Here is a 13,359-nt window from a genome sequence, read left to right on the forward strand (position 1 = left end):
CCTCCCTGGAGGTGCCATTGGGGATTGAAGCTGGGACCTCCTACATGCAAAGCGGATGCTCTAACCACTGAGCAATGCTCCTCCTGAACGCTAGAATGCTGGATACGAGGACTCTTAACATCGCACAACAAAAAAATGGAACGGCTCTCATCCGGTGACAGACAGATGACTTTTGGCATATATACTAAGATCTGAGAAAGTGGGAGAGAAGTGCTTGCTGTGCTGAAAATATACCAAGTATTTGTCAAGAAATGGAAAAATGCAAGCAAGGCCCCGCTGCAGATTGGAGCTGACAGAGGAAGTGATGAGTAATGGTCTGAAGGCAAAACTTGCAGAGTGGGCTGTGCTTACAGAGCTAAGGAAGAAGACAGCGAGACGCCCCACTGGAACTACCCCCCCCCCAAAAAAAAACCTGGTATGGTTCACTGAGCCCAAATTGAGCCTTGGAAACAGCCTAAGCAGCCAAATGTAATCAGGCCAGCTCTTGGTAGAACTGCAGCAGCAATAAAAGGCTGGTTTCTCCCTTAATTCCCAGGAGGCAAAATATCCAGATCCGGAGGCAGAGAGGAAGAACATGATGCCGTTTTTGAAAACGTCTTTTAAAAAGACTTATATCATTGGTTTTCCCAGTAGTGATGTATGGAGGTGAGAGCTGGACCATCAAGAAGGCTGATCGTCGAAGAATTGATGCTTTTGAATTATGGTGCTGGAGGAGACTCTTGAGAGTCCCATGGACTGCAAGAAGATCAAACCTATCCATTCTGAAGGAAATCAGCCCTGAGTGCTCACTGGAAGGACAGATCGTGAAGCTGAGGCTCCAATACTTTGGCCACCTCATGAGAAGAGAAGAATCCTTGGAAAAGACCTTGATGTTGGGAAAGATGGAGGGCACAAGGAGAAGGGGATGACAGAGGACGAGATGGTTGGACAGTGTTCTTGAAGCTACGAACATGAGTTTGACCAAACTGCGGGAGGCAGTGCAAGACAGGAGTGCCTGGCGTGCTCTGGTCCATGGGGTCACGAAGAGTTGGACACGACTAAACGACTGAACAACAACATATCATTGGGAAATGACTTGGGATTCAGCGGGGCAACCTTGCAATTTGCTCTTTTTTCCTGCAACTTTGTAATGTTTCCAGCGCATAGTTAAACTGAGGGACTCACTGCTACAGGAGGTAGTGACGCTCATCAACTTGGATGGGTTTCAAAGAGGATTGCAGGATAGGGCTATCAGTGGCTACTAACCATGATGACCATGCTCTGCCTCAGCAGAAATACTTCCAAACTTAAAAAATGTTAAGCGTAATGCTGGTGGTCAGCAAAAGAGGTTCAAAGTCACTTACCAAATTCCTTGGAAGCCTGGCCGGCAGAGGCAGCGCCCCGACTCGAAGTCGCACGTGCCGTTGAAACAGTCGTTGCAGACAAAGGCGCAATTCTCGCCGTAGGTCCCGTTGCGACACTTCGTCTCACACCTGGAGGAAGTTCAAGATGGTGAGCGGGGAGTGGGGGGCAGCAAGAAGGAACAGCTGCTCTCAGAGCAGCTTTCAGCACAGCAGCTCTTGTACGTTTCCAAGCGCAATTCAAAGTGTTGGTGCAAACCTTTAAAGCCCTAAATGGCCTCAGCCCAGTATACCTGAAGGAGCGTCTGCACCCCCATCGTTCTGCCCGGACACTGAGGTCCAGCTCCGAGGGCCTTCTGGCGGTTCCCTCACTGTGAGAAGCGAAGTTACGGGGAACCAGGCAGAGGGTCTTCTCGGTAGTGGCGCCTAGCCTGTGGAATGCCCTCCCATCAGATGTCAAAGAGAAAAACAACTACCAGACTTTTAGAAGACATCTGAAGGCATCTCTGTTTAGGGAAGCTTTTAATGTTCGATGTTTTGTCACATTATTATTATTATTATTATAATCATCATCATCTATAAATAAAAATGTAAGCTGTCCATGTTTGTTATATTCCACTTTTCTCCGAAACTGCTTGACCGATTGCGTTGAAATTTGGACACATCACATACGAATAGGTGCGTGTTTGTATAAACCTAGATTATACAGATGTCACACCTATCACAGGTAAAAACATGGGTTTTTTTTGGGGGGGGGAAACCAGAAAAACAGGAACATGAGAGGTTGCAAAACATCGCTCTCTAGCGGCGACTCCACTGGTACTGCAGCTAGAAAAGCTTCCCTCTCCAAAACAGCTCAGCTCGTGTTTCCAGGGAAGAACGAAACAGCAAACTGGGCTGAATGGAGGTGGGGACTCGCCTGGGTTGGGGGTGGGAGCAGGACGGGTTTGGGATGGGTCATGAGTCACAGGGATGAGCCACAGCAACGCGTGGCTGGGTACAGCTAGTTGTTATTATTATTACTATTATTATTATTAGATTGGGGGCTGCCCAGAGTGGCTGGGGAAACCCAGCCAGATGGGCAGGGTATAAATAAATAATAATTATAATAATTGTTACCTATCCCTCCCCCAACAGCATATAGATCAATATGGCTGACACAACAACTCCCCCCCCCATACAAACAAACAAACAAACCATACTGCAACTAACCAAACACAACCAAGCAAACCCTGGACCCTCCAATCTCTCACAACACCAAAAAGATGACTATATAAATAAAGGACCGACCCACGAGACGCTGACATAAAAACCCTGCACAAACACTATGCTATAGAATGAACAGATAATCATCCCCCAACCCCTCTCTTCTCTTCCCCCCCCCAAAATCTATGACAATAGTGCCCCATTCCAAATGTAAACACTGTAAAAAAGACCCTATGAGCTGAAAGTGGAGGTGCTATATGTACTTTTCCTTGTTTATTTGTTTGTTTTGTATCACAAAAACCTTTAATAAAAACATTTTTTTTAAAGAACAGCTTTCTGCTTCTGCTTCTTAGCTTATTGACACGGCTTTTCACATCACCATCTCCAGCAGTTCATTGCCTTGACCACAAGTGGGTGGAAAACAGATAAGGATCTGCTGTTAGATCTCTGCCTGGTTTGCAGTAGGTTAGTAAGCGTTTCCAACTCTTGATAACAGCAGCAGCAACATTTATACATTTCTAAATCGGGCTGCTGAAATTGAGACCTGGACGCTGGAAGATTCATGATGGATTTCTTAAATTATTATTTTAAAAGCACTTCTCTACGCAGCACGTAGTTAAACTATGGAACTCGCTCCCACAGGAAGCAGTGATGTTGGGTGGCTTTGAAAGAAGAATGGACAGATTCATGGCGAATTTGGATAGCTATTAGCCATGACGGTTATGATCCAACCATGGAGGCAGCAACACTTCTGAAGACCAGTTGCTGGAAACTGCATGCAGAAATAATAATAATAATAATAATAATAATAATAATAATAATAATAATTTATTATTTATACCCCGCCCATCTGTCTGGGTTTCCCCAGCCACTCTGGGTGGCTTCCAACAGAAAAATAAAATAAAATAATCGATTAAACATTAAAAGCCTCCCTAAACAGGGCTGCCTTCAGATGTCTTCAAAAAAATCTGGTAGCTGTTTTTCTCTTTGACATCTGATGGGAGGGCGTTCCACAGGGCGGGCGCCACTACCAAGAAGGCCCTCTACCTGGTTCCCTGCAACTTGGCTTCTCGCAACGAGGGAACTGCCAGAAGGCCCTCGGTACTGGGCCCCAGTGTCCGGGCAGAATGATGGGGGTGGAGACGCTCCTTCAGGTATACTGGACCGAGGCCATTTAGGGCTTTAAAGGTCAGCACCAACACTTTGAATTGTGCTCGGAAACGTACTGGGAGCCAATGTAGATCTTTCAAGACTGGTGTTATGTGGTCTCGGCGGCCGCTCCCAGTCACTAGTCTAGCTGCCGCATTCTGGATTAGTTGTAGATTCCGGGTCACCTTCAAAGATAGCCCCACGTAGAGCGCATTGCAGTAGTCCAAGCGGAAGATAACTAGAGCATGCACCACTCTGGCGAGACAGTCTGCAGGCAGGTAGGGTCTCAGCCTGCGTACCAGATGGAGCTGATAAGACTGCTGCCCTGGACACAAAACTGACCTGCACCTCCATGGATAGCTGTGAGTCCAAAATGACTCCCAGGCTGCACACCTGGTCCTTCAGGGGCACAGTTACCCCATTCAGAACCAGGGAATCCTCCACACCTGCCCGCCTCCTGTCCCCTACAAACATTACTTCTATCTTGTCAGGATTCAACCTCAATCTGTTAGCCGACATCCATCCTCCTACCGCCTGATGGTAAGGAAGGGAGAGTGTTCTTGTGCTCGGGTCCTGCCTGCCTTCTTGGCTACTGTGCAAACAGGATGCTGGACTAGATGGGCCAAGCATCCCCAAACTTCGGCCCTCCAGATGTTTTGGACTACAATCCCCATCTTCCCTGACCACTGGTCCTGTTAGCTAGGGATCATGGGAGTTGTAGGCCAAAACATCTGGAGGGCCGCAGTTTGGGGGTGCCTGTTCTTAACTCTAACTAGGAGTGGACGGTTGTATCTCCACTTCAGGACCCAGTTTTGGTACTGAAAACTAATTGCTGGGCTCAGAATGTGCTCAGAGCCACTCTGCACTTGAATCCTCTCTGTCTTTTAAGGTTATCAGAAGGGCCCTGACCTGATGCTGAATCAGGCCAGCTAGTCCAGTTTCCTGTTCTTACACTGGCCAACCAGATGCTTCAACGGGAAGCCCCAAACCTGCTCTCCCTCCCCGCACCCCAGTTGGCGTTGAGAACCATCCTGCCTCCGACAATATACATTTTGCACCAGGTGTTTCAGAAGTTGGAAATCTAATATAAAACAGAAATCTGACAAGCCTGAAATCTGCCTGCCCTGTAACCATCAGGCAAGCAGGTACAGAGATTATTATTACTGTTGTTATTGCAATAACACTCTACCACTGCACTGTGTAATTAAGATGCAGGTAGGGCAACTAGGGTTGCCAGACTCAATAGAGGATGGGACTTCTGTGCCTTTGATTGCCCTGCTCTCTTTTGAGTCTGGAAACCTTAAAGTGAAACCAGCAGACCCTTTGTTTAATTTCCAGACTCAAAAGAGAGCAGGGCAATTAAAGGCACAGAAGTCCTGTCCACTATTGAGTCTGGCAACCCTAAGGGCAACTCACAGGCTGGTTCTCTCAGGGCCCTTGACAAGCCCAAGCCAAACTCCCTTGCTAAACTCACCTGTCCCCAATCCAGCCAGGATTGCAGTGGGAACACTTGCCGTTGATGTGGTTGCAGGTGTGGCCGTCCTTGCAGGGAGGGCAGGTCTGGTCACAGCCCTCCCCGTAGAAGCCTGCTGAGCAGATCTGGTCGCACTTGGTGCCGTTCCAGCCAGCTTCGCATGCCAGGCAGCGCCCGTCCGCAATGGTGCAGGGCTGAAGCTCCTTGCATTGCCCACACCTGGAAAAGCCACAGAGAGGCAGGTCAGTCAGAAAGGAGATCAACAAAGCCCTGCAAAGCAACTGGTCCTCCCCAAGTGTAGCGGGCTGGGATCACAGGGGGTGGAAGACCTGTTACTATTTCTGCAGCAGGGTCCCACCCTCTAGCATCCTAGAACTGTCCAATGAACATGGAAGGAGAGGGTGTTTTTTTTTAGCCACAGAGAAGAAGCCTCCCCTTTTAGTGCTGATGGGAGCCAATCAGAATTTAAGGCTGTGAGTCAGCCACTGAAGATGGGCTCCTAGGGTGATTCTGGAGAAGATGAACGGGGTGAGCCAAGGAGGACTTGTTCTGGGCACTCCAAAATGCTAAGCATTTAGGAACCTGGCGCTTCAGTTTCCAGAGATTGTTTTGAGATAACAGGAAGCTGGACTAGATAGGCACCTTTTATCATATGTGGTGGTCATGTAAGGTAATAAAAGCATTCTGGGAAATGATATAGAATGAACTGAAAAAAATGTTTAAAATAACTTTTGTACAACAAAACCAAACCCAGAAGCTTTTATATTAGGAATTGTAGATACCAAGATCACAAAAAAAGCAGAAAAGACTTTTTATGTATGCGAAAAAAACAGCACGGATGCTACTAGCCTAGAGGTGGATGTCCCAACCAGGGAGGAATGGCAAATTATGCTGTTGGGGTATGCCGAAATGGCAAAACTGATCGGAAAGCTCAGGAACCAAGAAGACAAAAAGTTTAAGAAAGGATGGGGGAAATTTGCAACTTATTTAGGAGACCACTGTAAGCAGATAAAAACATTAGCAGGATTTTAATAACACTTGTAATGTAACAAATGCTGTGGACAAATATGGAGAGATATTAATATATGGATAGCGAAACAATATGTAGCTGAAGATGGACCCACGGACGGGAAGGGGGGGAAAGTCGGGAGATTCAGAGAAATCTCAATGTATGGTTATCTATTTGGTATTGCTATAACTTTGTGTTTGTAAAATCAAATGGAAATTATTTCAAAAAGAAAAGAGAAAAAAAGATGGGCCCCTTTCGGCTTGAACCAGGTACAGAGCTCTTCTCACATTCTAGTTTACAGGAAAGCTAAAGAAGAAGAAGAAGAAGAAGAAGAAGAAGAAGAAGAAGAAGAAGAAGAAGAAGAAGAAGAAGAAGAAGAAGAAGAAGAAGAAGAAGAAGAAGAAGAAGAAGAAGAGTAGTAGTTGTTGTTTGGACTTGATATCCTGCCTTTCACTCCCCTTAAGGAGTCTCAAAGCGGCTAACATTCTCCTTTCCCTTCCTCTCCCACAACAAGCACTCTGTGAGGTGAGTAAGGCTGAGAGACTTCGGGAGAAGTGTGACTGGCCCAAGGTCACCCAGCAGCTGCATGTGGAGGAGTGGAGACGCGAACCCAGCTCACCAGATTATGAGTCCACCCTCTTAACCACTACACCACGCTTGCTCCCATGGTGGGAAGCTGAGGAGGAGTGACTAAGTGGGAGGAGTCAGGGGCGGGGCTTGGGGATATTATTCTGTGCCCTCCCTCCTCCCCCCCCCAAACCAGAGCACTGATCCCCCTTTCGGAGCGTGAGTTTCCGCTGGGCACAATTTGCAATTCTGCCACACACTTTTCGCAGGGGACTCTTGGCCAAGGGTTGGGAGTCTCCTAAGGTTCTATGATTCTATGACCGCTGCCCCCCCTTCCTTACCTCCTCCGGCAGCCTTGCCCGTAGAATCCAGCCGGGCAGGGCTCCCTGCAGAACTTTCCCCGGTATCCCGGCTCGCAGGCGCAGGTCCCGTCCAGCTGGTTGCATTTGCCCATGTGGCACTGGCAGTAGCGGTCGCAGCGGGGACCGAAGGTGCGCCCCCGGCACTGGCAGCGGCCTGTGAACTGCTCGCAGGGCGAGTTGTTGCAGGAGCACTGGTTGTTGCAGCTGCGGCCCCACCAGCCCGGCTGGCAGATGCAGGTGCCCACCTGCTGGTCGCACTGGGAGTTGAGGCTGCAGTAGCAGGCGCTGGAGCACTGGGGGCCCCACCAGTTGGGCTCGCAGGTGCACTTGCCCGTCTTCTGGTCGCACTTGCCGTGCTTGCACAGGCAGGCATTCTCGCACTTGGGCCCCCAGCGGTTGGCGTTGCAGGTGCACTGGCCCGTCACGTCCTCGCATTGCCCGTTGGGGTGGCAGTGGCACATCTCCTTGCAGTCGGGGCCCCAGAACTGGCGGGGACACTCTGTGGGGGGGAGGAATGGGGGACGATGACGACAGCAAGGTTAGAGCAGGAGCTGGGGGAGTGGGAACCTTTTTTTTAAATAAATAAAAAAATCGAGGCCGAGGGCCGCATTCCCTTCTTCTGAGGGCCGCATGGAGGTGGTGGGCGGAGCCACGGGCCAAAGTAGGCGGAGCAACAGGTGTAAATGTACAGTGCATTGTATATTGGGCATGAGTAAGCAATGCATGTGAATTTCAATGGGTCTACTCTGGGTAAAACGTGGGTGACTACCACCCAGGAGGAGAGTCTTGTTTAAAATATATTTGATGCAGTTGTGCTTTTATGAACAGTATAATAATAATAATAATAATAATAATACCCACCCATCTGGCTGGGTTGCGTAAATCGTCTTATTGAGAAGGCAAATAATAAATCAATGGTAATAATAATAATAATAATAAACATTCAATACAGAGGTTTTAACATAGAGGTTTTGTTGTATATATATATTATGGAATACTGCTTCATATACAGTGGTACCTCTAGTTGTGGACACGATCCGTTCCGAGATGCCGTTCACACCCCAAAAATTCCACAACTAGAGCGCCACTTCTGCGCAAGCGTGGAGTGCGACAGAGCGCTTCTGCGCATGCAGCGAAACCCGGAAGTATACACTTCTGGGTTTGCCGCGTTCGCAACCCGAAAATCCGCAACATGAAGCGAACGCAACAAGAGGTATGACTGACTGTATGTGTCGTTTCAATTTTTTAAATGTTCAATAGATGATATTCAACCTTTAAGAATTGAAACGTCACAGGTCAAATCTGAATAGCCCTTTTATTTCATATTTAACAAAAACGAGACACCATGTACCAGAACAGAAGGCCTCTAAGCTGTTTACAGTGGACCGCTTAGTAAAACCATAAAAGTGCTAAAACTGCTGTCAATGTGTTTAAAAACACACACAAATACAAAAACAAAAATCTGACAGGCGTAAAGCTGTCTGTCAGCTGGGGGGGCAAATTTCAATTATTAAGTTCAAGCCCAATTCAAAAAACAGAGGGTGTGTATGTAAATCTGTCAGTCATGATTTAAAGCACACATTTATTTCGTTATTTGCTGTACAGTGGTGCCTCGCTTAACAAATGCCCTGCTTAACGAAATTTCCGCTTAACGAAAGGTTTTTTCTAGCGGAGGTTGCCTCGCTAGACGAATTCGTTTTACGAAAAATTCATCTAGCGAATTGCGGTTTCCCATAGGAATGCATTGAAATTCAATTAATGCGTTCCTATGGGCAAAAAAAAATTCAAATTTTTTTTCAATGCATTCCTATGGGATTCGCTAGACGAATTTTTCGTTATAAGAAAAGACCCGTGGAACGAATTAAATTTGTCTAGCAAGGCACCACTGTATTTATATACCACCTTTTCTCCCAAGGAGCTCCCCCTCCTCATTTAATCCCCACCAACCCCTCTGTGAGGTAGCTCAGGCTGAGAGGCAGTGTCGGGCCCTCAAGTCTCTCCTGGGTCCTAGTCTGGCGCTGTAACCACTACACGACCCTGTCCTCTGTACTCACTGGTTTCACAGTTGGCACCAAAGTATCCATGGCGGCAGCGGCATTCGTTGGGCCTCACGCAGACCTCGTTGTCCTTGCAGGTGAAGTTTCCCTCGCACGCGGCTACGAGGGGGAAAGAAAGAGAGCGGATAATTGAGAAAACGGGGACATGCGGAACTGACGGTTGGCAGGACACCCATGAAAATATCCCCTACCCTTGCGCACCCAACAGAGGTGTCACTAAGCCAGAGACCCCCTAGCAGGCGTCAGCTGGAGCGTCAGTTCAGAGAGGGGTGCAAGGCGTCTAATTGGAAAAAACACGCCCAACAAACCTGGAAGGAATGCCTACAGAAAAGGATGCCTGTTCGCCAGCTACGACCGTTCCTACACTGGCCTCAGTTGCGCATGCGCTAGTGACCTTCTGCTTGACTACGGCAATGTGTTGAATGTGGGGCTGCCCTTGAAGACGGCCTGCAGGCTGCAGCTAGGGCAGAATGCGGCTGGTAGTGGCGCATGTTCTTGAAGGGAACATGCGTCGCTGATCCTGAAAAGGCTGCACTGGCTGCCGCTGAACTACCAGGCCCGATTCAAGGCCTAGTACGAGCACATCAAGTCCTAACCGAATTGGGGCTCCGAGTCCCTAAACGGGCACTTCCCCCAATATCGACCACCTTGAAACCTACAATTGGTAGGTGAGGACTCAGTGGTAGTGGTGGCGCCACTGGGTGCTACCCAGTTGGCACTGACCCCCCCCTGACAAGACCTTTTCAGTGGTGGCTCCCTGTGTGTGGAACGCCCTCCCTCGTGAGGTACGCCTATCTCCCTCAGGACTGGCATTCAGGAGACGTTTTAAAACATTCCTGCCCACTCAGGCATTGGGTGTCTGCAAGACACTGTTCCTGACAAACCTTGAGAGAATGGCTTTAAACCTTTCGTAATAGCGCTTTAGGTGGCGCTGTGGGCTAAACCACTGAGCCTAGGGCTTGCTGATCAGAAGGTCGGCGGTTCGAATCCCTGCAACGGGGTGAGCTCCCGTTGCTCGGTCCCAGCTCCTGCCAACCTAGCAGTTCGAAAGCACATCAAAATGCAAGTAGATAAATAGGAACCGCTATAGCGGGAAGGTAAACGGCGTTTCCATGTGCTGCTCTGGTTTGCCAGAAGCGGCTTTGTCATGCTGGCCACATGACCTGGAAGCTATACGCCGGCTCCCTCGGCCAATAATGCGAGATGAGCGCGCAACCCCAGAGTCGGTCACGACTGGACCTGATGGTCAGGGGTCCCTTTACCTTTAATAGCGCTTTAAACTGTGTTTAGAATGCTATTAGCAGTGTTTAGGTTTTCAAGAATGTATTAGTGCTGCTGTGTCTGGGTTACTCTGGGCTCCGGAGAGAATTAATAACCAGAAACAGGTTTACTTGGGAGTACAGTGGTACCTCTGGTTACGAACTTAATTAGTTCCGGAGGTCCGTTCTGAACCTGAAACCGTTCTTAACTTGAGGTACCCACTGTATGTCACATTGTGTTAATGGAGGTTTCTCCCAAGTAAGTGTGCACAGGTCTGTCCTCCTGCTGCTGGAGTCTCTGTGGGGAAACTCCAGCAGGTAAAACCATAGTAAAGATGAACTGCAATGAAGAAATGCAGGAGGCCAGACTAACTCTTGGTTAAAAGAAGGTAGCTCACTTTGGGCGGACAATGCAGAGTTTTAAAATGGAAACTAAGAGAGTGACAGGGACAGTTTGGGAGGAAGGTTTTAAATTTGATTCGGTATTCTAACTTGTGTAAGTTTTAAAGTAGGGTTGTAAATTTTTCCTGATGTGACTGTTTTATAAACCGCTTTTGAGGCTTTTTCTTTCTATCTATCAAGCAGCGAATCAATTTCATGAAGCAAGCAAACAAACCAAAAACCCGAACTAAAATAAAATATTTTCCAGGGTGGTAAAATGGCTCCAAATAAAACCAGGCGGGGTGTGTCAGAAGCTAGAGAGTGTTTCGCTTCTCTGGGTTACTTTGAAAACCAAACACAAGACATTTTTATTTTTTGGCCTCAACAGGTTAATAATAGTGGGGTAGGCAAACAAACACCACCCTATTTGTAGAAGTCGGATGGTTTTTTGGGGATGTGTTTCGTTTACAGAACAAAAACCGAAAATGGAAAGTGGTTGAAATTTGGGGGGCGCTCTTTACTATTGCCCAGCCAGGTGACAGGAACCTAAAAAGGTGTTGTTGTAGGGCTAGTTCACTTACAGCATCATCAACCTTCCTTCATGAGGACATGGGTCTTTAGCAGGCTGCACATTGAAGATTTCCAGACTAGGTCACTCGTGGGACAGGGAACCGCAAACAGGGGGGAGGCAACCCTCCCCTGGCCCAATACAAATGGAAAAGGCTGCTGGGTTTCCAGTTCAAGCCTTTGCTTCTTAAGAACCAGACTCATCCCTGAGAAAGGTGCGCCATTCCCCCCCCCCCCCCGGGAACGGACATTGGCAGGTACACTGTCACCACATAGGAAGGAGGCAGGAGGTTCCAGAACGCCCAAAGACAGACACCAGAAAGAAATCTAGAAAAGCACAGAGACATTATTAGGCAGCAGCAGGCTAAGCCGAGAGAAGGAAAGAGTTTTGCATGCAAACAGGAAGATTGTTTTAAAAAAATACCCCCCCCCCCACAGAAACCCAGAGAGCAACCAGTTCCCAACACCTGTGAGATGGCAGGCAAAGCACTTACTTACCCCATGGACGGTGGAGACACTAGTCTGGCCCCAGTGGAAGTGTTTTGGGTAGGATCCGGCCAAGGCGCTACAGACATGCAAAGGAGGAGTTGAGGGAGGGGGGAGTTAGTTAGAAGAACTCTGAGGTATTAGTTGGTTATTCAGCCTTTTAAATACACAGGCAAAATGCAGAGGAGCATCGCTAGTTTTCCCGTGTGGCAACCGTTTCCAGAGGGGGCGGCAAAAAAGAAGAGTCCTGGGGCACATTGAGGACTAAGCAATTTGTGACGGCACAAGCGTTCGGGGACTGCCACTCCTTTTGTCACACAGTTTGTGAAAGCTTAAGCCTTTAAAAAAAAAAAAAAAAACCCAGCCTTCAGCTGTTTTGGACCAGAACTCCCATCTTCCTCATCAGAAGAGCCTCGGGATTGGGCCAATGGCCCACCAAGCCATGGCAGCTGGACTGGTGACTGAGAGTGGCCGCCGAGGCCATATAACACTGGTCCTGAAAGACCTACATTGGCTCCCAGTACATTTCGGAGCACAATTCAAACTGTTGGTGTTGTCCTTTTAAGCCCTAAATGGCCTCGGCCCAGTATACCTGAAGGAGCGTCTCCACCCCCATTGTTCTACCCGGACACTGAGGTCCAGCTCTGAGGGCCTTCTGGCGGTTCCCTCGCTACGAGAAGCCAAGTTACAGGGAACCAGAAAGAGGGCCTTCTCGGTAGTGGCACCCACCCTATGGAACGCCCTCCCACCAGAGGTCAAAGAGAACAACAATTACCAGACCTTTAGAAGGCATCTTAAGGCAGCCCTGTTTAGGGAAGCTTTTAATGTTTGGTGGATTTCTGTATTTTAATGTTTTGTTGGAAGCCGCCCAGAGTGGCTGGGGAACCCAGCTGGATGGGCGGGGTATAAATAATAAATTATTATTATGATTATTATTATTGGTATTCAGAAGCATTGCTGCCTCTAACTGGAGAGGCAGAGCACAGCCATTGTGGCTGGTACCCATCGATAGCCTTTTCCTCCATTAATCGGTCGGATCCTCTTTTAAAGCCATCTAGGTTGGCTTTAAACTTAAGATGCAGGTGGCGCTGTGGGTTAAACCACAGAGCCTAGGGCTTGCCAATCAGAAGGTTGGCGGTTCGAATCCCCGCGACGGGGTGAGCTCCCGTTGCTCGGTCCCTGCTCCTGCCAACCTAGCAGTTCAAAAGCACATCAAAGTGCAAGTAGATAAATAGGTGGTACCGCTACAGCGGGAAGGTAAACGCCGTTTCCGTGTGCTGCTCTGGTTTGCCAGAAGCGGCTTTGTCATGCTGGCCACATGACCTGGAAGCTGTACGCCGGCTCCCTCGGCCAATAACGTGAGATAAGTGCCGCAACCCCAGAGTCGGTCACGACTGGACCTAATGGTCAGGGATCCCTTTACCTTTACCTAGGTTGGTGCCCATCACTGCCTCCTGCGGGAGGGCGTTCCATAGTTTTGCTATGCCCTGAATGAAGGACTT

General features: G+C 48.4%; 1 protein-coding gene across 2 annotated transcripts in view; it reads right to left on the reverse strand.

Annotated features, from left to right (window-relative positions):
• The window catches only part of SCARF2 (scavenger receptor class F member 2), a 63,298-nt gene that overhangs the window by 33,245 nt on the left and 16,694 nt on the right, over window positions 1–13,359 (reverse strand). The window contains exons 3-7 of one of the 2 annotated variants that reach the window (XM_088659267.1): window positions 11,870–11,936; window positions 9,162–9,263; window positions 7,087–7,606; window positions 5,170–5,388; window positions 1,344–1,472 (exon numbers count right to left, since the gene is read on the reverse strand). In XM_088659267.1, coding sequence (XP_088515393.1) covers window positions 1,344–1,472; window positions 5,170–5,388; window positions 7,087–7,568 — 830 coding nt within the window. In that variant the 5' untranslated portion in view covers window positions 7,569–7,606; window positions 9,162–9,263; window positions 11,870–11,936. The remainder of the gene's footprint in view (window positions 1–1,343; window positions 1,473–5,169; window positions 5,389–7,086; window positions 7,607–9,161; window positions 9,264–11,869; window positions 11,937–13,359) is intronic. The other variant, XM_035098795.3, reaches the window with a different exon arrangement.

Source organism: Zootoca vivipara, chromosome 16 (genome assembly GCF_965207765.1).
Source record: "Zootoca vivipara chromosome 16, rZooViv2.hap1.1, whole genome shotgun sequence".
Taxonomy (NCBI): Eukaryota; Metazoa; Chordata; class Lepidosauria; order Squamata; family Lacertidae; genus Zootoca; species Zootoca vivipara.